The following is a 21,625-nucleotide window of genomic DNA, read 5'->3' as shown; positions in this document are numbered from 1 at the left end:
GCAGCTCTTTTTTCTTTCTTTTTTTTTACTGTGAATTTCAGCTGAGAGTGGAAGCAAATACTTTCTCACGTTAGGTGATATATTTTAACACTATAATTGGAATCTGATCTGAATATTTATCTCGGATGATGTTTGCAGGCACACAGTGAGTAAATGAACATGCTAATGTCTTCCTCTACCACAGTGAGTAGAGATAACAGATGAATTCAACTTATCTGATGAATAACTTGAATTCATCAGATATTAGTTGAACTTTGACACTTTAAGACTGTTTCTCAGTTTGGGTAAAAGCTGTCTGTGGGCATTAACTCCATGACAATTTCAATAACTGGCTATCATCGATGTGGAAGAATTTTGGCTCAATTCTCTTTACAGAGTTATTTTGATTCTGCCACATTGGAGCATGTTCAAACATGAAGAGCTTGCATACGGTCATGACATCTTTAACTAGGCCACTCAAAAAACACAATTTTGCTTTGGCTTATGCAGCCATTCAGAGGTGAACTTGCTAGAATGCTTTGGATCCCTGATCTGCTACATAACCCAACGAAACATTTGCAAATAGTTCTATTTGTCTGTAAATAATGATTGGAAACACTTAATAAAGAAAAAGTCAATACTTTCAATTGCAAATTAGCTTTTCAATGAAATTCTAATTATAGAGATTGATCTATAGTGACATAAATCTGAGATACAGCAATTATGGACATGTTTTTCACTTCATCCAAAGAGCTGCAATCAACCTAAATTACACAATCCGAGTTGTACATTATGAGCGCTAATAACAGCAAATGTCCAAAGCCATTCACAGGATTTAAATGGAACTGAAAAACAAAACATAGTGATTTACTATTTAGCTTTAAATTACTTGCTCACTAACTGCCACTGCAAACTATTATTGCCTGCATGGCTAAGAAATTATACAGCACCAGAAAAAGAGAAAGTTAGGCCACATGAAAGATTTCACTGTGTACAGACAAGCTCCGAGGTACTGTTATTCTGCTTAAAATACGAATACATTTGCTCATTAAAAATGTTCATTTATTCTAAACACAAATTATGCAGGCATCTATAAACATTTTGTGCCAAAGGGCATGTTCATCATCATCTACTTTGGCAGCTTTCATTGCAAAGCTAAAGAAGAGACAAAACACTGAGAAAGTTTGTTGATGGCTGAATAACAAAGGATTTAAAATTATATTTTCCTGCATTAATCAAGCATCCGTTTGTAGTCGTGCTGTTTTCAAAGTCTTTCTTTTGCTTTTTTTTATACGTAAAACATCAAATCAATCATCTGTCGTCTCTTTTCTTAGAGCTGGTGCTAAATTGAATGAAGCCAGAGACATAAGAGCAGCAGGGATGTGATTGGGGTTTAGGATAAGAGCAGGTTTATTACTGACAACAGAACCGATCCAATCTAGCAGCAATCTTTTCTTCTGTTTGTTTGATGTGTTGCGCCAGAAAACTCAGAAAATCTGTTGATGAAAGAAACTTCATGACAAACAAGCCTAATGCAACAAATTGGCTCCAATGCGATTTGTCATTCAATTACACAGACACAACCCTACTTACCATAACCCTTTAAACTTTTACTTTGTTATACCTGAAAACGTCGATGTGTTTTATTTTTGCTTTTATGAACAAGTTTAACACAAAGTAATTTAGAAATTTAAAGTAAAACAGATTTCAAACACTTCTCACCATCAAGAAAACCATTTGTATTCAATTCTCTTTACTCAAATACCACAACGTAAAACCAAGTCCATCCAACTGCCTTGAGAAATTACTAAACTGGCAAACAGTTTATAGCTTATAACAGTGTATAGCCAATGAATGCTCTCCATCTAATCTGACTCAACTTGGAAAACTTTGCAAAAAATGGGCAACAATCTTTTTTTGTGTTCCAAAAATATAATCTAGACAAAAGAAAGTTTGTGCAAACTGGGTCATCAGCAGGATGGTGATCCAAAGCACAGCAGCAAATCTACAGAATGAAGTAATGACTGAGTTCTAGTTACCAAGGAATCCTGTTTCTTCTTCATGGTGCATACATATAGATACATTTAGGTTTTTGACTGCATCGTGAATAAAATATGAAAAGGTTCAAGGAGGATTATTATCATTTTATTAGCGCTGTGTGTTTTCACTGTTTGGCTACATCTTTGTTTAATGAATAATGAGTAAGGAAACTATCCGCCATCTTCATACTCTTAAGATTAAATAATTTCAGAACTTCAAAAGAAACAGATTATGTGTTTTGTATGTTGTGACATGGTGAAATTATTGGCTTCTTTGTTTCCATGGCTGTAAAAAGGTCAAGTCAACTTAAACAATTGCAAATGATTAAGAACAAGTTTTTAGTGTTTGGGTTTTCTGACAGGAAGAACAGCCGCCGCGCGCGGCCTGCGTCACAGCGGCGTTTATCCGTAAAACAGCATCTGAACAAACAGCTTCAAAAGAAGCACAGACTGCTGAGATCTTCCATTTCCAGACAAAGCTCAACCATTTTGTGCGTGAAGCCCCGCACGTCTGACCCACTAACACAGATCTGCTCACGAGACGTCATAAGGGGGCGGAGCCTGCAGCGTTCAAAACACAGCTTGTCCCCAATCCTTCCTGATCTCCGCTTCCTGCTTCTTTTGCGCTCTTTTTTTTTTAATTTTCGCGTTCTTTTTTATTTTTACCATCTGCTTTGTGGAACTTTATTGCGCTTTTACTCGTTGTTTTACTTTTGTTATTACAAAGGTATAATGCGGCTGCTCTCCGAGATACATTTTGTTCCGAGATTGTTTTTCCGAGCAGATCCATCCCTCTGTTGTTGACTGCTGGTTTATTGTCTTCGGTGAATATGGATTGATTAAAAAAAATACCGTATAAATGCAACCGCCGTCCAAGACACTGCCTGCTTCTGAAATCAAAGAGGTAAGATTGTCTGAGTCCAACTAAATAACAGGAAGCTAAATGCGTTTGTTTGCAGGAGTAACTGTGCAGGAAGCTGCAGCAGCTGCACTTTATTATTCCGCCAGAATTCAGTCGTGTTGTGATCATCCGCCGCAGATTTAGGCTAATTTTATCTCTTAAATTTGGGTTTTAACGTTGCTGCATCGCTTCATGTCTGCCTGCAGAGTCTGAAAATGGGGTTGTTTTTTGAACAAAGTAAGTTATTTCCTGCTGCATACTCGGATGTTTTGAAGAGTAAAGAATTTATATTTACACAATTTTTACAGTAATGCAACATATAAATACACAATGATTCTTCCAAAGAGTCAACTCTCAGTTCGTACGTTTGTAAACTGCATTAAAATCAATGTTTGGAAGAAAAGTGCAGCTCAAGCAATGCATGTAGTGATTTACTGAACCAGAAGTACATCAGTTCGATAAATAATTAGGTATTAATAAATCTTTATAATTTAAATAAAATCGGAAATTATTCTAGTAAATAAATGCATTCGTCTATAAAATTAATCATATTAATAAAATTGCATAGTAGTTTATATGGAAAGCTAAAATAATAAATTTAATTAAATGAATGTGAATGTTTCTATTTTTCACAAAATGCAAAGCTCGACTGGTAACTTTACTATTTATTTATTTAATATGCATATCTAAAACTGATGCTGCCTGTCAGTCAGTTGGCTGTGCAGAGCCTTTTGTTTGATTGTACCAGAAGATTTATTAAATTAACATTTTTTAAAAATACATAGGATTTTAGAATATAATTTAATGTAGTAATTCACACATTTGAGTATTTATTTAATAAATTATTAATGTTTATATGAATGCCAACACAATTTGAAAATGAATTTATTGCATTAATTACCGTTGCCATCAAAAATATGACTAATTATTTAGCCGTGGGCAGGGTTGTGTTCAGTGTAAGTAAGTGTGACCTCCGTGGGATGTTCCTGCCAGGTGTGTGAGCGCTGGGTGCAGGCTGGCCTGTGCTGTGGAGGGGATGAAGAACCCAGTGGCTGCAGAGAGCCGCCGGCTGCTCGGCCTGCTGGACGCTGCTCTGCTCAGAGAGGCTCGTCTGTGGAAGGTCCCCCTCTTCAAAAACGGATGCATTCAGGTGAGCTAATAATTATTACAGATTTGGGAAAAATCCCATTGTTTCTGCTTGAGACATGCAAAGAACTGAATTTTAGTTCCAGTCATCAAGGTCAGCCCAAGGATGTTGGGGGCCTTAAGTAAAATGATGGCTGGTGTTTTGCCCATTGAACACCAGCCATCGCTAGCAGTGTGTTGATACAGATTTAGTTCAGTCAGGAAGTGGATTAAAAATTTAACTGGTAGCAATAAATTACAACGTTATCAAACTGACATTTTTTGTTGTACATGTACGGCATGGATTTACCCATTTTTAAAGTTTAAAACAAGCAAAGATTTTAACAATATAGTATTTAAATGAGCAAACATGAAAACCAGAGGTGGGCATGTACAATTTCTGAATAAATGATGAAGTTACAAGTAAAAACCAGCAAAGTCACTACTAATGTAAGAACTCATTGTTTGGGTGATTTGACTTTGTTTTCTTTCTGTCTGCTTTTCAAGAGCATTCCCTCTACTTCTGCTATACTTTTACTTTTTTGTTGTTTTTTCTTTTTACTGCATGTGAAAGAATGCATGAGATCTGGCCATTGTCATGGCGACCAATCTTTCCCTTCCTGTCAGTTAATGATCAACACTTGTCCTTTCTTTATCTGGCAGGGTGCTGACATCTCCTTGTCCCAACACCAGCAAATGATCGTTTGGATTGGAGAAATGAACCGACTGTTTCAGTTCTGTCCAGAAACTTTTGCGCTGGGAGTGTGTGTCCTTAACCGCCTGCTGTCCACTGTCAAGGTAAATGGCTGCAGCCTTGTCTACAGGGCTGTACATTTTGTTTTGTCCAATTATTTTCACATTTGGCAGCAGCTAGAGCCAAATTAACACTTTTCTTTTCCCCAAGGCTCAGAGAAAATACCTAAAATGCATCGCTTTTACCTCCCTGGTCCTGGCAGCCAAAATCAATGAGGAAGACGAGGTAACCTCTTTCATAGACACACAGAAACACTTCACACAGTTTCAAAACAATATTTTTATTTGGCTTCTGTTGGTATCTGTTTGCAACAGGTTATTGGTTCTGTTAAAGACCTGGTGGTGCGGAGTGGATGCAACTTTTCGACAGCGGAGATTCTTCGCATGGAGCGGATCATTCTGGACAAGCTGCACTGGGATCTGTACACGGCGACACCGGTCGACTTCGTTCACATCGTGAGTTTACAGAACAGCAGATTAATAAATAATTCTTTTTTTCCCATTAGACCTCAACATTTCAGTTACTTGTGGTCTTACAGTGAAACACAAGCAGTACAAAAAGCAGACATTGCAAACCATCATGCTTCAAGATTCTCTGTTCCACATTTAAGGGTTGGTCCTAAGTTACATTGTGCATTTATTTAACTGGACTTCATGTGCCTGTGATTAGAATTGCAAACTACATTTCTAGTTCTGATTGATATGCAAACTTCAAGTCAGAAAAACTGATGGGAGATTGTTGGATTTCCCACCTTCTGATAAATTATAACTTCAAGTAAAAACGGGTTCGCAAAAGCAAACATTTGTTGGTATAAAAGGCCAGCAAATCTATTTTCTGACACAATAACAGCTTCTTGCAGAAATAGTGTATTCTTTTAATACCAAATGGATGCAGCAAAACAATTTGTTCCAAATTTCAAGAGTGCATTTGCAAGCTACCAACAAAGCATGCCTGCTGCGCATTGGGCCAAGGCACTTCTGACTTTTCTGCAGCCATATTGTGGAAACATAAACCCTGTCGCCACCAGATGGCGGGTTGGATGAGCTGATGTTGTCTGGGCTTTCAGACCTCAAGCATTACAAATGCTGCAGTTTACAACATAGTGTGGTTTTACTGTGTTAACCAGGTTTATCATGTTTATTTTTTAGGTCTACAGCTTGGATCTGTACACCATCATCTAAAAATCATTGCTGCTGTATTCATAAGGCTTTTAAGGTTAAACAGAATTAATCTGAAGATGGTTAACAGTCAGCATGACTTCTTAATTTGAGTTCAAGATAAAGGCAGCGCCTTGCAAAAGTGTCCTTATTACTTGAACTTTATATTGTTTTTCTGGATTTCATGTATTGATCAACAGAATCAATAACTAAAGAACTAATAAAAATTTGAGAAGTACATTTGACACCTATACTCTCAAACACATTATTTACATGCAAACCACTATCTAACCCTGAACACCAGTCTCAACATACTGTCTGAACTGTGAAACATAGAGGTGGCAGCATCATGCTGAGTGTGAGCTGCTTTTTTTCTTCAGTTTGGGCAGGGAAACTGAGAGAAAGTCAAATACAGGCCAATTCTAGAAGAAAACCAGCTGGAGGCTTCAGCAGACCTGAAACTGTGAATAAAACCTAAACTACAGCCAATTCAGTCCAACATTAATCTGACTGATCATTTGTAGCTAGACACCAAACTGGCAGGTCTTAGACTATTCAGCAAAGAAGCATAAGCAGAAATATCAGATTTGCAAAGTTGGAAGATGCATAATATAGTTACAGCTTTAATTGCAAACCATAATTTTCCTTCATCTTCACAATTAGACTTTACATTGAAAGTAGTCGTTTCCTTATACACAAAGAATCCCAATAACATACGTTGAAGTTCAAGGGATATGAATACTTCTGCAAGGCACCTTAAATCACCCAGAGAGCAACAGCTTTGAGCCCAGTGCTGAATGCATTATGAATACAGGCCAGTTTGTAATATTGACCACACTGTGCTACAATGAGAAGACTCCTTTTGATAAAAATCTTGATTACCATTTTCTGCAAAATCAACCTTTTAGTCATACATCATTCCCAGTTAGTTTCAGTCTCATTCTCCAACAGGGAAAACCTACATTCCTTTAGTACAAGCGCTGGATTTGTCTGCAAACACTTTAGACATATTTTTCTATAAAGCCACAAACCATAAAACCTTTCATCAAGAAGCGGATTCATCTCCCAAACTCCAAACCCCCTCTGTTACCTTTCAAGATCTGAATTTGAGTTATTGTGGATAATACAAAATCCAGGACTTCTAAAATAAAGAGCCATAATATAACAAAACTATAATAAAATAAAGATTTTTTTTTTCTCTTTTACTTTAAATAAATATATTTTAAATAACTTTTACTTTAAATATCTCACATCGATACTGTAAACGTCTGCCCTGAAGAAATTACTTTGCATTCCCTTTTTAAATACTGAACAGTTATTTTCTGTTGCGTACAAAACAGCGATTTGTCACAGACTCTCCACCATGACACGTTGATAGGTTTACAGAGATTCACAGATTTGCCATTAAAATTGATGTGCATCTAAATAAAATCAGAGGTCCGTTCATCTGGATGGTGTCGAAAAACAGCCATCATGTGTGGATGAATCCTTTAAAGCCAAATCTATCGAAAATGTTTATATTTAATCAGAGAAATGGAGGATTTTCAGATAGTTTTAGTTCAACTTCATTTCATTTGGCACAACGATACTGAATTTACCTCCCAGTGCAATTCCACTTTCTTTTAAAAACATGGCTTATTTCTGCTAGAGACAAACTAAAGCACAACATGAATGTAGTAATAAAGGAAAGACAGGATATGAGATAACAAAAACTCCTCTCTTGTAAACCAAATGAGTTCCAAATCCTTTTGCTTGAAAGAAATGTTACCCAAGCTGTTTGTGACTCACTGAGCAAATGGAGATTTTTTTTTTTCACTATGATCAGAACAAGGTTAGGTTTTATACTGTCTGCACACAATCGAGAACACAGAGAAGCACTGCACAGACAACACAAAACAAACAGGATGGCCATGAGACAGAATGGGAGATTTCTAAAGGGGCAAGATGAACAGTTTCTGGACTGACCCTCTACAAACAATTTGGGAGGACTACAAAATCCCCAACTGTAAACTGACAGGAGATTTAAGTTTAGCCTGACTGGATCAAAGGGTTTTTATAGTAATAAACATAATGAGGTGGCAAAAGAAGGACTGAAAATGACATAATGCTAACATTTTGGCCTCGTTTCTCCTCGCTGCTCCCAGTTCCATGCCCTTCTCGTCTCCGGCCATCCCCACCTGGCTCCGTCCTTTAGTCTCGGTTCCAGCATGGACCCCGGGGCGATTGCCGGTGCAATCCCTGTGAAGCCCGGGCATCAGAAGACGCCCCCCTCAGGCTTCCAGGCGGCGTTGTGGACCAGGCAGGTGCAGCACTGTATGGCCTGCCACCAGCTCTGGCAGTTCAAGGGCTCCACGCTGGCCTTGGCCATCATCACTTTGGAGCTGGAGGCGCTCACTCCGGACTGGTTCTCTGTCTTCACCGACCTACTGAAAAAAGCTCAGGTAAGAGAGCAGCTTAGGCCCAGTGGGAGATTAAGGAATGTGTTTAAATATTGAGCTGAGTTTCAGAAAAACTTGATTAAATAATTAATAGTGCAAAATCTAACTTCAATTTGTAGGAAATTCAGTTTTTGCTTTGACTTTTAAAGATGAACACATATTTGCCTCATTAGACGTCATGTTCACCCGTCTTTCCCATTTTAAAGGAAGGATAAGAGAAACTGGCATCATTTACGTCATTCTTACTGTGAATGACTTGATAGAAAATTCAATGTAGTTGCTTTGTTTCCATCATAATAAAATCTAAAGGCTGGATTTTTCTAAAACATTTTTTTGTAAAATTATGCTATTAGAATAAAAGGTATTTTTGCACTTCATTACCACAGGTGCTAATAATAGCAGAGGGTTTGTCCTATTGGGGCTGCACAATAAGTCACAAATGTATTAATCGCAATATCAATATTGCAAAGGATTGTTTGGAGTGAAATGATTGTTTAATGTACTGTAAGTGTTGAGAAGTTGCGTTTTTAATGTCGAGCCAGTTAGTGGATGCTAAAACTGGTTACAAAGTCATTGTCCAAAATGCCAAAGGTCCCAGATTGCAGGAATCACAGGTAATGAAAGGAAAAGAAAAACAGACCCGTAGATCACGCCTTTTATCGCATTGTTTAACAGTATTATTGTCAAATAATGTGCAGGTCTGCTGCTTATCTCTTATAAGGAGGCACAATTTGGTACATCCAGATGGAAGAAATGTGTTCTTTCCTGTTTAAAGAAAAACAAAACAAAATGAAATATTTGGTTAAATCAGCCTCCTCTGCAGCTCCAACCTCTGTAATTAACCCAGAAAAACAATAGTTAAGTTTATTTAAATGGAGGCGTAGAAGCTTTGTATTTTAATTCTTTGAGGCCAATTAAATGATTGAAAAATAAAAACCCACGCATGATGCCGCTTTAGAAATCACCTCCGAGCCGTCATTCAACCTGATCCAGTTGTGTTGCTCCTCCCAGGTTGACAGTGCCGAGTTCATCCACTGCAAAGAGATTGTAGACGAGTTTCTACACAGCATGGAGTTCTCCCTGCCTGCCAACGCTGTGTACATCCTGGACAGCTCCCAGATCCAGGAGAAGCAGCAGCAGGTCTGGAGCCCCTCGCAGCGCCACATGGCGGCCAGAAGGGGGCGTGGCGCCACTGAGCAAGGGGATTTGGATGACTACTATGACGGTTTCAGGCGTTTGTATAATGAGGAGAGCGATATAGAAGAAATGTTTGAATTTGAGCAGAAAGGTGTGTCTCCCTGCCCGCCGCTGCATCCTGCTGGCAACTAGCAGGACGTCAATCACAATCCAGCTTTTAACAGGCTTCATGATTCCAGAGGTTACTGATTTACAAGCTAGTTATTTAGTTTTAGCTCCTCTTATGCTTTTCTCTTCAGCCACATTGAATGTGGATTTGGGTACCAGCTAACTCTTATTTTGCTGACATTGGGGGGAACTGAGGAGAATTTAATAAGCTTAACTGTAAAGAAACATAAATGTTTCTCTTCAGAGAGGTTTGTTTTTGCTTATCAGCCGAACTGATTCAATACGTTAGCTGTAAGGAGTTTTATTTTCAGTTTTGTCTTAATCCTGGTTTAGGTTTTTAATGTGAGGCATCTTGGTGCTCAGGTTTCTCTCCAGAGCCACAAAGCACTTTAAGATAAAGTTAAGCTTTTTGCAAATATATTTTTCCAGCCTTAGTTTTTTTATGTGTATATATATATATATAACTTACTTGTACTTAACATGTTTTATTTACCTTATTTACAAACGCAACCTTTTACACATATAAGCTTTACTTTGTTTTACTAAATTATGCAATTTTTTTTAGGATTTTATGCTGCAACATGTATTTCTTTCATGCAACATTACATATCAAATATGAGCACCTTTTGGGAGATTAGTTCAACACTAGATTGACAAAAGGGGATTAATCTTATGGTATTTTGTTTTCAGTATTTTATAAGTGTATTCAGTGTGAGAGCACAAGTAATGCGAGACTGAAGTTCGGGATCAAGGTGACATGTTTTGATTTAATCAGGCAGAGATCAGCCAGTGCCACGAGCTTTACTTTATCAAAGTATGATGAAAAATGCAGCCATTTGAGAAACATTTTATGTCGTTTCTGAATGCACATTGTGTCTCCACTGCCAAAGCTCTGAAGCTCAGACACTGAATACTCACAGCAATAATGTCTGCAATGTGAACTAATTTCTGTTTTCTAAACCTTAAAGATGTTTCATATTTTTATTTGTGTGCTAAGGCAGCTATATCATACGGTTTTTTTGACCACAAATAAACTACAACTTTAAAAAATTTGAAGGGTCAAATGTTTGGTTTGTCAATCTCAAAGAATGGAAGTGGGTTAAAGAAAGTGCTTACTTGCTAACACCATTGTATAAATCTGAAGAAAATCAAACTCAATTGATTCCTCCCAGCCTTTGTTCAGGAATGGAATGGTCCTATTTAAGGTATTGTAACAAATAGCACAGTTATGGTGTAATTTATGGTTAATATTTAGTCAGTTTAATACTCGAGTTTGGGAATTCCTCAATGGGGGAATTTCATTTCATTTTTCTATAAATATGTTCCCATTCTGAACTGGAGTTTTTGTTTTCATGAACAAATTGAAATAAAAATGTTACCTTCTATGCTGTGAGACAGAAAAAAGTGACACAGTGGATTCCAAATATTAGCTTTTTCCAAGTTCACATTTAAGCTAGCATTATAACTGCAGCACAGCTGGCTGCCACAGGAAGTTAAAGTAGCAGGTTAAGAGTAGTGATTTTTGCATGAATGACCTACAGTGTCTTCAACATTTGCAAATTTATTGACTTTATCTAATGGGATTCTAATGCCAAAGCTTAATGCTCTTCAGAAATTTTAAATAGTTTAGAATTAATTGAAGATATTTAATTTCAGGACTGACCAGTTTAAGTAAATTAAACCTTCAAACTGGAGATGATCAAAATGAGTCCAGATTCCAACAGAAAAACTGTGAAACAGCCCTTTACAGCAGAATAGGAACGTATAAATCAAGTCTGTGTGTACAGCCATATTAAATTACAATACTTAGTAATAACATTAGCGGCTGCACTATTAAATAGACATGCAGCAAGTGATAAAGTATTTAAGGCCACACCTAATTTGTTTTTTTTCCTGCTTCTCATTTTTACAGACTGAATGCTGCTTTAAATGTTGATTATATTGATTATGAACTGGGTTTTTTTAGCCACCACCCCCTGACTCAGTTATATCATAAAATAAAATCAGAAAAAGTTCTTATGATCCCTTTTATAATAAGAAAGTTTTAAAAACTGTTCTTTACAGAGTATTCAGAAAGTTTAAAAAGTTCTATATCTTTTTCTTAAGGTATTTTATCAAGCTAATTGCGGTCTGTAACATTGTGGAATCGCACGTGGATGTGGCTTCACCTGGGATTAACTTTCCATTTTGCAGCGAACCATGAAACGCGTCACGGCAGCAGAAAGCAGCAGCTGCTGTAGAACGTCAGTGATTATCACTCAGCTTTGTTAGCACAGTGTCCTGGTGCTTTAAAGGACACGACGTAGAGCTGTGAACATATTGTGCTGCTGGAAGGGATCCAGTCAGCCCTGCAGGTGGTGCACAGAATAATAATAGACTTGGCAAGGGATTCGCATAAACAGAGAATCTGTATTACTGTGGTGACTTCCTCAGTCTGTTTTAAAGAATTACTGAAGTACTCCAGGTGGAGACGTAGAACAGATCATATATATCCCAGAGTTTCTAAAACTGAAAAAGATTTTCGCACAAAATCAAGCACTTAAAAATTGGTGTTACAGATCATGCAAGTCCAAATGTAATAGTGAATCTGTGGCAAGATCTTAAAATTGAAGTTCACAGAATGAGCTAGAGCTACTTTGCAAAGAATGGGCAAAAATGTAATTCTTTAGATGGGCAACGCTGATAGAAACCTGATACAAATGGTTTTACAAATTGACTGAATATAAATGCATGCCATGTATTTTAGACTTATCTAAAAACCTATTATAAATATAGAACATGCAGTGAAATAAGTGACAAAATGCTTCAGTTTTTCAAGGCACTGTACTTCTCCTTTTCACTACTGCACTCCACCTTTAGCAAACAGAGAAACCGCACAGGGTAACAATGCAGTGTTGAGTTAGAAAAAGCAACACGCTGAGCAAACATCGTGCAGCTGCTTCACCTCCATCTGACAGCTGTTTTGGTTGCAGACACGATGAATGCGTCTTTACCTGCCCGTGTTTCACCACCGTCCTCATCTCCCAGGAGTAAACGCAGACAAACAAATCAGAGCACAGAGAGGCTTCACATTTCGGAGGGAGGGTTTGCATTTATTTGCATCAACAGACAGTAAATACAGCTGCTCTCTTCTCCATGTCTGAGCGTAAACTCTCCTACAGCGAGTTGAGGCTTAAATGTTTACTGGCTTCATAGTCGTGATTCCACGGGCGAAACAAAACAATCACGCAAGGTTTACAATATAGTTAAGTCACTCACAAATAATGTACACCCTCTTATGGGCTTCTTGCATCATATTCATTAATCATATTAAAAACTAGTACATATTTGTATATTACTGGAAGCTTGATAAGCTCGAGAAAATATTCACATACATTAACTGACTTACAGCACTAGAATATTGCATAGGTTTTAAGATGTAGGACTACATGTTAAGTTGTCAGTACCTCTAAATGCAGGTACTCAGTTATTGCTTGACACGCTAAGATTTTAATGTATTATTCACTAATGAGGGACTGATTATACTAAACTAATTCCTCAGGGTTACAAAAAGACAAATTACCTCTGAATATTTTAAATGGGTCATACATTTTTTAAAAAGTTAAGGACCTTTTAATCTTCGATTTGAACGTCAGGCCTATAAAAACTGGGTGTCCCTTATATTTTATATATTTTTTTTAAATACATATTTTGCCCACATTTTCAAAATTGTAGTACCACGAAATGACAATGCTTGACAAGATTTAATCAGTTTGGATGGCTAATGAGGAAAGAAAAAATACAGAAATATTTAAAACAACAAAGAAATTAAAATAAACAGATATATTTATTAAAAAAATGTCCAAAAATCACATAGAAAGATCCTGAATCAATGAGATGGCCACTGATGGATGTGAATATTTCTCTCTCTCACCATCTTTCACTCTTTTTCTCTCCTGTGGCTTCACCATCATCATCATCCTCAGTGTCTTTGGTCCATGTGCACAATGTCAAGATGGAATGTCAAAACAAAACAGAAAAAACAAACAAACAAAAAGAAAACACAGATGTGGTCGTTGCTATGGTGATGGAGGACAAATCCATGGTCGTGTGTGGATGGGTGTGCTGCGCCTCAAAAATTAACTGAAAAACAATGAAACAATAAAGAAAATAAAGTGAATCAATGGCTGACTGGGCTTTTGAAATTTGAAATAAAAACAGTGAAATACAGAAGTTGGAGCAAAATTTTAAAAAATAAAAAAATCAAGCGTTAGTGATGGGGTAAAGTAAATAAAGCTCGCCTGTTCAATCACCTGTTTTATAAAATGATACATTTAATTTGAGAAATTTAATTTGAAAAGCCCAGGAAGAGCTTCAACATTCACAAAATGGAAGACTGGCTTGTTTCATACAGCCATCGACAGTCAGCATGAGCAGCCACAACAAGAGGGAGCCACTTGTCTACTTTTAAACTTTCACAATTCACCACACAGAAATGAATAACCAGCTGAAGAAAAGGTAGAGCTAAAGTCTTATCTTTTAGTTGAAATTTGTTAATTCTCGAAATAATGACCCAAATGTATTTGCAAGACAAACGTTCTACAACTTTCTGTTAATGGAGATATTCACTAAAATTTGCAAAACGGTGAGAAGTCGACAAAAAACCCCACTGATTTTGTGCTTTTGTACCCTTTGCTATTAATTCTGTTTGTGCATGGACACTTTCAAATAAACACTTATGAGCAGGTTTATTGTTTTAAAACTTTGGATTGTTTTTTACGTGTTGAACTGGACCTGCTCTCCACAGCTCTCCCTGAAGTTATTAAACAGAAAGTGAAGGAAAGATGATGTTTGTGGGCACACACACAATTTAAGCTGTAAAGTACAAATGTTACTTTTTCTGCAGCTACCTGCTATTGATAACTGGGCTATTAACATGAAGCTATAATTGGTCCTTGATTTGGGTAAACTTGCAAAAAAAATAGGTGCCTTTTTTCTGACAGCAGACACTTTTAAGAAACAAATTTTGTGCGAACAAGTGGAAAAACTGAACAGAACAGGAAAGGCCTGGATTAAATTTGAACATATGTGTTTAAATTTTCAAGATTCCTTAATTATGATTATGGAAAAAGATAAGTAATACAAAATTCAATAATGGAGCTTCTTCATAGACAGCTCACTGCTGATATATGACATGTTTTGGTGTTCTGAGAGCAACATCTCACAATTTATTGCTAACTATTATATTTTATATATTTATTTAGTGAGTTGTATGCAGCTCTCTGAAAGAAAATCACTTTTTATATTTAGAGAAGTTATGAGACTGATTTACAGTACGTTTACTAGTATAACATAATGTTACTTTAAACCCATTTTACAATAGTTGTTGTGAACGTGAACTTAAAGTAGTTTGAAATAAAAATGTGTGGCACTTGAACTGCACTAGCATATCTGTAATTTGAACAAGTGTAGCCGTTTCTTGGCTAAATGCTACATCAGTTTTCAGAGCTTTTTGCTGCCTGAGAGCGCGCTGACTGCCTCCACCCCAAGTATCCTGAATAATTAGAGCGAAACGAAAGGAAAGAGTGAAAGCACAGGAAACATTCAACTTGGGCTGAAGAAAAAGGGAAGACGTTTCCTTCACACTTGCCAGGTCCTTAAAAAACGCTGAAGTGCTTTAAGTTATGGAGACGATTCCACAACAGCAGAGCACGCTTCTTTACAAAGTCATTAATGAAAGGGTTTGCTGCTGGACATGGCAGAATGTGCACTTCCTGCTTCTAAGTAAAAGAGTTAAACTGCAAAATAAGAAAGAAAAACTGCAGCACATCTACCAGTGGACAGCGTTTCAACTCTGAGGCACACAATGGAAGGAAGGAGAGTTGCTGAAAGAAATTAGGAGGCTTGGAAAACGAAGCGTCCTGTTATTAGAAGAAGAATACAGGAAATGGGTGATTAAGAGGAAGGACTGCCTTACTTTTTCTTGTCCTTGTCTTTCTTGAGGGGTTGAGATGAGAGCGTCTCACATGCCACCTTCTTCCTGTTGAAGGCGTTCATCTCATCCTCCAGCTCCCTCCGCTTCTCCTCCACCTTCCTCTTCTCATCCTGGTGCATCCGCTTCAGCTGCTCAAACTTGTCATGGAGCTGAGCCGAAACAAAAACAAAAGCTCGGATTTTTATGTGTCATTTAGTATTCAAATGTGGATCACAGGTTTATGTGAAATAAAATATTTTTAAATTAAAAGGTGAAAGAAATTGAAACCAAATTTTTTGTGTCTCTAAAAAAAGTCCGTTTCGGATTTCTGTTCTTGTTTTCTTATTATACATTCAGCAACTGCAACTTCTTTTTCACTGTTGTGGAGGAAGTTAATGTGCTAAAAAAAAATATTAAACTAAACTAGACAAAGCTTTACCCCACACAGGTAACTGTTCTGCATTAAACTACAGTTCTGTATTTAACTGATCAACTCTACCTTTGTTCATTCTTCTCCAGCTTTGTATCAAATGTTCCAACTTTTCCAGACTCTGTTCTCTTGTATCCAATTTTATTATTAACAAAAGTGATGAAGCACTGTGAATTCATGCTAAATATTTATGCAGTCGTCAGGCTTTAAAATGGATGCTGCCATAACCAGAGAATGACTGGAAGGAATCACCAAATCATCAAATAACAGATGAATTAACAAATAGACCAGCATATTGAGTGACCAAAAGATGGACGGATCTTCAAAAAATAAATAATAAAATTGGAGCCACTATCCACAAACTACATGCTTTAAATTCATGTCTTCTTTTAGTAATTGACAACCCCCTCACTGTGGTGTGCTAATTATCCCACAAGCATCTGATGAGTTAGGCTCCTCTAAAATAAAATCCAGTCCACCAAACCTGACAGATAACTGTGTGCACACTTTCCTGTTTTTCAGGACACAATATACACTCTTTTCACTCACACATCACACCAAAACTTTAACAAAATGTTGTTTATGACACATACAACATGACCTTAAAAACTCTCTGCAAGTTTCTAAATCAACACTCTGCCAAAAGTAATCCTATTTATACAGAAGTGCAAAAATTTATACGGAATTTTACAAATCATATTCAGAATAGTGCCTTATATAAGCCATCGCACAAGTAAAATTGCAAACAATAATAGCAATAAGTAAAGGTATTTAATTTTGGAGATATTTATCCCAACTCAAACCAACAACATCTATGGCACCTCTAAGTACTTCTAGATTTAAATCCACATCAGAAATGAATGGAATGATCTGATCCTAAAATGTCAATACAGCACTTTTCAACTTTTATTCTAATACAGCCTGCAGTGTTTACCATCCTGGGAAATTTATGTGTTACTATAGAACTTAAGTGTTTGTGAACTCTGAAACTACAACCATGAATGAATGTTCATACACCAGAGAGGACAAGCAGTAAAGACCCACGGCTGATTCTATCAAAAGAAAAACCAGAGAAGAGGTGGAGTGTGGAAAAAGGAAAAACTCAGTTTGTTTTAGATCATTATCTCCAGTTTAAAACAGTAATGCTGTCTTGGTAGAGACAGTCTCAGTTAAGACCTCCTGATGGCAAATGATCACAAAGCCTAAACCCAATCCCAACTTCAAAATCAAACTTATGGATGAGATACAAAATAAAGAATATTTTTATTTCTTAATTGTTAGGAAGTTTGAGCTGAGCTGCCATTAGCCAGATCTGTTGCTGTTCTGTCGGTCAACAAAACCAGCTCTGAGTTTTCTTAGCCGTCTTAACTAAAATTTGCAATCATAATCTACATCATGTGATATATCTTTGCTGCTGGTCGGTGAAAATTGTTAAAACAGGAACTGTCAGATGAACCTGAGCAAAACTGAAGGCCTAGAACATGTAAATCAAGGAGAGAAATAGCAACTTATTTCTCACTTACCTCTCGTTCCTTTTCTTTGAGTTCTGCTTCGGTTTCTTTTACTTTGTTTACGAACATTTGCCTCATTTCTTCTTCTTTACGTTGCAGGTCCCCTAAGAACTCTTTCCTCTTGGCTTCGTATGTTTCTTGAAGACTGCAGGAATGAAACGAGACGGCAAAGAGTTAAAAATAGAGAAAGTTATTGTTGCTAAACAATAGAGATTGTTGTCCGACGTTGGCATTTGAGCAGTTCTGTGGTTTTGCACCCTGTCCATCCCGGTGGACTCTGAGTGAGGTTCTCTCGGTCTACCTGAAGGGCTGGCTGTCTGGGTCTGTGTCTTTAAAGCCCATCTCCTCCAGCTTGCAGCGCCGGTACAGCTCGTAGTGGCGGGCGTGCGTCTGCTCCCTCAGATCCTCCATGTTGACCCGGATCAGCATCTCTCGGAGTTTTACAAAGTCACAGTGGCTCTCGTTCTCAACTAAAAGAGAAAATAGGCCCACATTACTATTAGATCTGAAATATGCAGTGTTGTTCACTTTTCAAATCAAATTCCCTAAATATTCAGACCTAAATCCTCTGAGCTTTCTTTCTTTTAGCTCACTTTTTACCATCAATACAATACAATGAAAATATTTATACTCATTGAACTTGTTCAAACTTTAATAGGCCACAGTTATAGTGACTGCTATGTGGAGGGACGAGGAGAAATGGTTTTCAAACTTTCTGTCAAACACAAATCTAGAAAGTATGGGACGCATCTGAGTTTATAGCTGCAGGCTGCTGTATGTCGCCATCAGCTTTGCACATATAGATGCTGAAATTCATGTCTATTCTTTTTTTTTTTTTAAAAAAGCTCAAGATTAATTTAACAGATTTTCTTCCTACACATCTTTTTGTTTAACTCCAACCACATTCCCATCAACTCTGACCAGATTCCCCTCCATTGTTGAGGAAAAACATCGCCACAGCATGATGCTGCCACCACCAGGTCTCAAAGTGGGGATGGTCTAATAATGTTCTGTATCAATTCTTGGAAGCCTACTCAAAAAACTGTTAAAGGAGATGTTCATAATGTGAAGTGAAACAGATTGATTCTATTCATTATTTCTTAGACTTTTGAAGGCAACAGGCTAATGGCGGCACAAAACATTTATTTATAAAACTTCTTTTCTATTGGGCAGTCCCCTAACATCTCAGAATTTATTCATGTTTATAGCTTTACAAAAAAAAGTGGAAAATTTCAGGGAACATAAAACCTTTTATAAAGTACTAAGTTTTGATTTCAAGTCAAATCTAATAACCGTTTAATTTTTATGTCTTAGCGAGTTGCTCTGGGTTAGATTACTTCAGGAAAAACAGCAGGACGTGTTTCCTGACTGACTGACAGAAGAAGAGGCGTTTATGCTGCTTTAGGAATAATTTCTGTTCTGCTGAAGCCAAACGATATGAACCGTTCTGGAGAAGTCACCTCCCTCTGTTAGTTTGAGCTCAGCTTATGAAAAACATTGATGCTGTGTGTGAACAGAGGAGCTACATACTAAGTGGCAGAAAGCATTTATTTCAAAGAAAAATATTTCAGACATTTCATGGAATAAAATTTAATGTTCTCATTTTTGTAAAGGTCCACAGAAAGAATCCCAACAGACCCACAAGGTGGACAAGGAAAAAATAACTTCTGAGACTTTTGGAACCATCAAATACCCGGTCTTTGCTCCATAAGTAAGAGGAAAATCTACAAAGCTTTGTTGAATTGAAATCAAAGTACAATCCCTTCTTTACCCAAGGGGCATGTGCAGACTGAAAGTACATGGACTACATGGGTCATGACCCCACACATGGCAGCGAGGGGGTGGGAGAAGGCGAGTGTTTAAATGTCACAACAGGCTGCAAGACTTTAAAACGTAAAAAACACCATGTGACTTTCAAAGCAGCCTGACTGGTGAAAAATGACAAACATATCAGCTAAGCAGAATAAAATGTTCATATTAGTCAAGGCAAAAGAGAGCAACTAAACAACTACCAGCACATTCCTGTTGCTGTGAAAACTACAGAAACTCTACATTTATTTTTAAAACATCTTTAAGAACGAGTGCACAAATTTTGCTGGCTAACAACCCATCAGGAAAAGCACAGTAAAAAACAAAACCATTCTGTTCAGTTCAGAAGCTGCCTGCTCATTGGGTTCCTCATCACCTCCCTGCTCTGGCCTCCTGCTGAGAGAAAGAAAGTCCAACCCTGTGACTGACGGCAGATCTCAGCCCTCAGGAGCAGAAGCAAGGAAATCTGCTGACAGCGGAGAGGTTGAATCCTGATGCCAACTGGCATCCTGAGAGGTTGGGCTACGATTTTCACGGTCTGTCATTTCGACTGATGGGGTAAAAAAAAAAAAAAAATCCTGTCCTAATCTATTTTTAACTTTTAATTTTTAAAATGCAAATAATAATATATTTGATTGCATTTTGTTTTCATTTTGTCTAATTAATATTCAATCTGAAAAAGTTGAACAGAGAATCCACACTGCGCCGTCACTAACAAGCTGATAAGTGCATGTGATTTTTTTTCTCCACAGTCACAAAAACCACTGCATGTTGCCCCAGTAACATAGAAACATAGAAACAATAAAATGAAACGACTACACTTAAATTATGAACGATTCGACCGCTGTGAATCTCAGATTCTGGAGTTACAAATACCACTAAAGCCTATTTTTTTTGGATCATGGAACATTTCAACAATTCAAGTAATCAGAAGTTGGGAAAACTCTTAACTGAGGTGTGTCCTGGTCCCACAAGCCCCCTGAGTGGTCTGCTAACACACAGAAACTACGAAATACAGGAAATAATCTAATTCTGGCCTTTTAATGGTGACTTTAAGGCTCATTTAAACTGGTTGGTTTCCTGGCACAGACTCTGATTTTAAACAACACTCTGAGGTTGTAGCTAAAGCTTTATGTTTTCCTGCTGTATCCTTTTTTTTTTTACAAACATAATTGTAATGTGTGTTTGGGAATATTCTGTTGAAACATCCCATTCAGTCCAATTTTTTACCCATCTGACCCAATTTTTTATCCAGAACAGATCCTACTTAGGATGACCAAGAACAACCAAGGAAGGACCAAATTCAAAGCTGCATTGAACTTAAAACTGCTGGAACAGAAACCCCAGACCTCAAACTGAGACGACTTTACATCAACACCAAGACAGAGAGTGGTAACCAAGGAATAAAAAACTTAAAAATCAACATTTTGACATTTGAATAAAGTTTGCTGGATCAGAGGAGATAAAGGTTGAGCTGTTTGGCTTTAATGAAGAATAGTTTGCAGGTATCGAGATATTATTGGAGCACTACCATTTATTATTATAATAAGAAGAAGGTCAACTATCCAGTCAGACATTTGACAAGACCTTCCTGAAAGCTACAAAAGCCTCTGGTCCTTCTGGAACTCATGAACATATTAATGAGGGTCTATCTATGTTTGTAATTTAAACTTTACACCCCAAATCTTGTTGAGTAATCAAGAATAATAATTCCAGTTTAACAATAAGACTGCACTGGAGAAAGAATGATTTAAAATGGTTATTAGAAACCCAAAACTGAATAAGAAATTTATGATCATCAAAAGTAGATGATCATAAAATTAATTTTTAACCTAATACTATAAGAGAGTTTATTGGAGTGTTTATGGATAAATGGGGTTCAGGTGAATCAAAAACATCCAAGCACTCATAATGTTTATGTAATTAAATGCATTTTAAACATCTCTAACCCACATATCAACTATCTGACATTCCTAACCTGACAGCATTGCAACATAATGACTGAGAATAAAATGCATTCTTTGCGTGCATGCATTGCTTCCCCACATTCATTTTCGCACAAAGCACTTGAAAATGTTTTTGCAGCATAACAAACACTCGACCATCAGGCTTCAGAGCAGAAATACCAGAGCTCTGCCCTATGTCACACAAGTCAGGAAGAGCACAGAGATAACAGTCATGAGATCCCGAGGGAAGACAAGAACACACTCACTGAGCTCCCTAC

General features: G+C 37.2%; 2 protein-coding genes across 4 annotated transcripts in view; one reads left to right on the top strand and one right to left on the bottom strand.

Annotated features, from left to right (window-relative positions):
* Positions 1-2,566: 2,566 nt before the first annotated feature.
* Positions 2,567-7,414, top strand: ccni2 (cyclin I family, member 2). Its single transcript, XM_028030757.1, has 5 exons — positions 2,567-2,922; positions 3,913-4,069; positions 4,708-4,842; positions 4,949-5,023; positions 5,113-7,414. The coding sequence occupies exons 2-5, from the start codon at positions 3,956-3,958 to the stop codon at positions 5,440-5,442; spliced, it is 654 nt and encodes a 217-aa protein (XP_027886558.1). The 5' UTR covers positions 2,567-2,922; positions 3,913-3,955; the 3' UTR covers positions 5,443-7,414.
* A 309-nt stretch (positions 7,415-7,723) lies between these two features.
* The window catches only part of septin8a (septin 8a), a 37,677-nt gene continuing 23,775 nt past the window's right edge, over positions 7,724-21,625 (bottom strand). Inside the window, exons 7-10 of one of the 3 annotated variants that reach the window (XM_028030753.1) lie at positions 17,894-18,062; positions 17,605-17,737; positions 15,655-15,821; positions 7,724-8,381 (exon numbers count right to left, since the gene is read on the bottom strand). In XM_028030753.1, the coding sequence (XP_027886554.1) occupies positions 8,210-8,381; positions 15,655-15,821; positions 17,605-17,737; positions 17,894-18,062 (641 nt within the window). In that variant the 3' untranslated portion in view covers positions 7,724-8,209. Of the gene's footprint in view, positions 8,382-12,769; positions 13,821-15,654; positions 15,822-17,604; positions 17,738-17,893; positions 18,063-21,625 lie in introns of those variants that run through there. The other 2 variants (XM_028030754.1, XM_028030755.1) reach the window with 2 other exon arrangements.

The sequence above is a fragment of the Xiphophorus couchianus genome, chromosome 11 (genome assembly GCF_001444195.1).
Source record: "Xiphophorus couchianus chromosome 11, X_couchianus-1.0, whole genome shotgun sequence".
Lineage (NCBI taxonomy): Eukaryota > Metazoa > Chordata > Actinopteri > Cyprinodontiformes > Poeciliidae > Xiphophorus > Xiphophorus couchianus.
This window is presented reverse-complemented; position numbering and strand designations above follow the sequence as displayed.

Excerpts from the sequence above, each read along its gene's own strand:
- ccni2 (XM_028030757.1), top strand. The coding sequence starts at position 3,956 with ATGAAGAACCCAGTGGCTGCAGAGAGCCGCCGGCTGCTCGGCCTGCTG. Across the intron at positions 4,843-4,948 it reads GCCTGCTGTCCACTGTCAAG|GCTCAGAGAAAATACCTAAA; the intron begins GTAAATGGCTGC and ends CTTTTCCCCAAG. Across the intron at positions 5,024-5,112 it reads AAATCAATGAGGAAGACGAG|GTTATTGGTTCTGTTAAAGA; the intron begins GTAACCTCTTTC and ends TGTTTGCAACAG.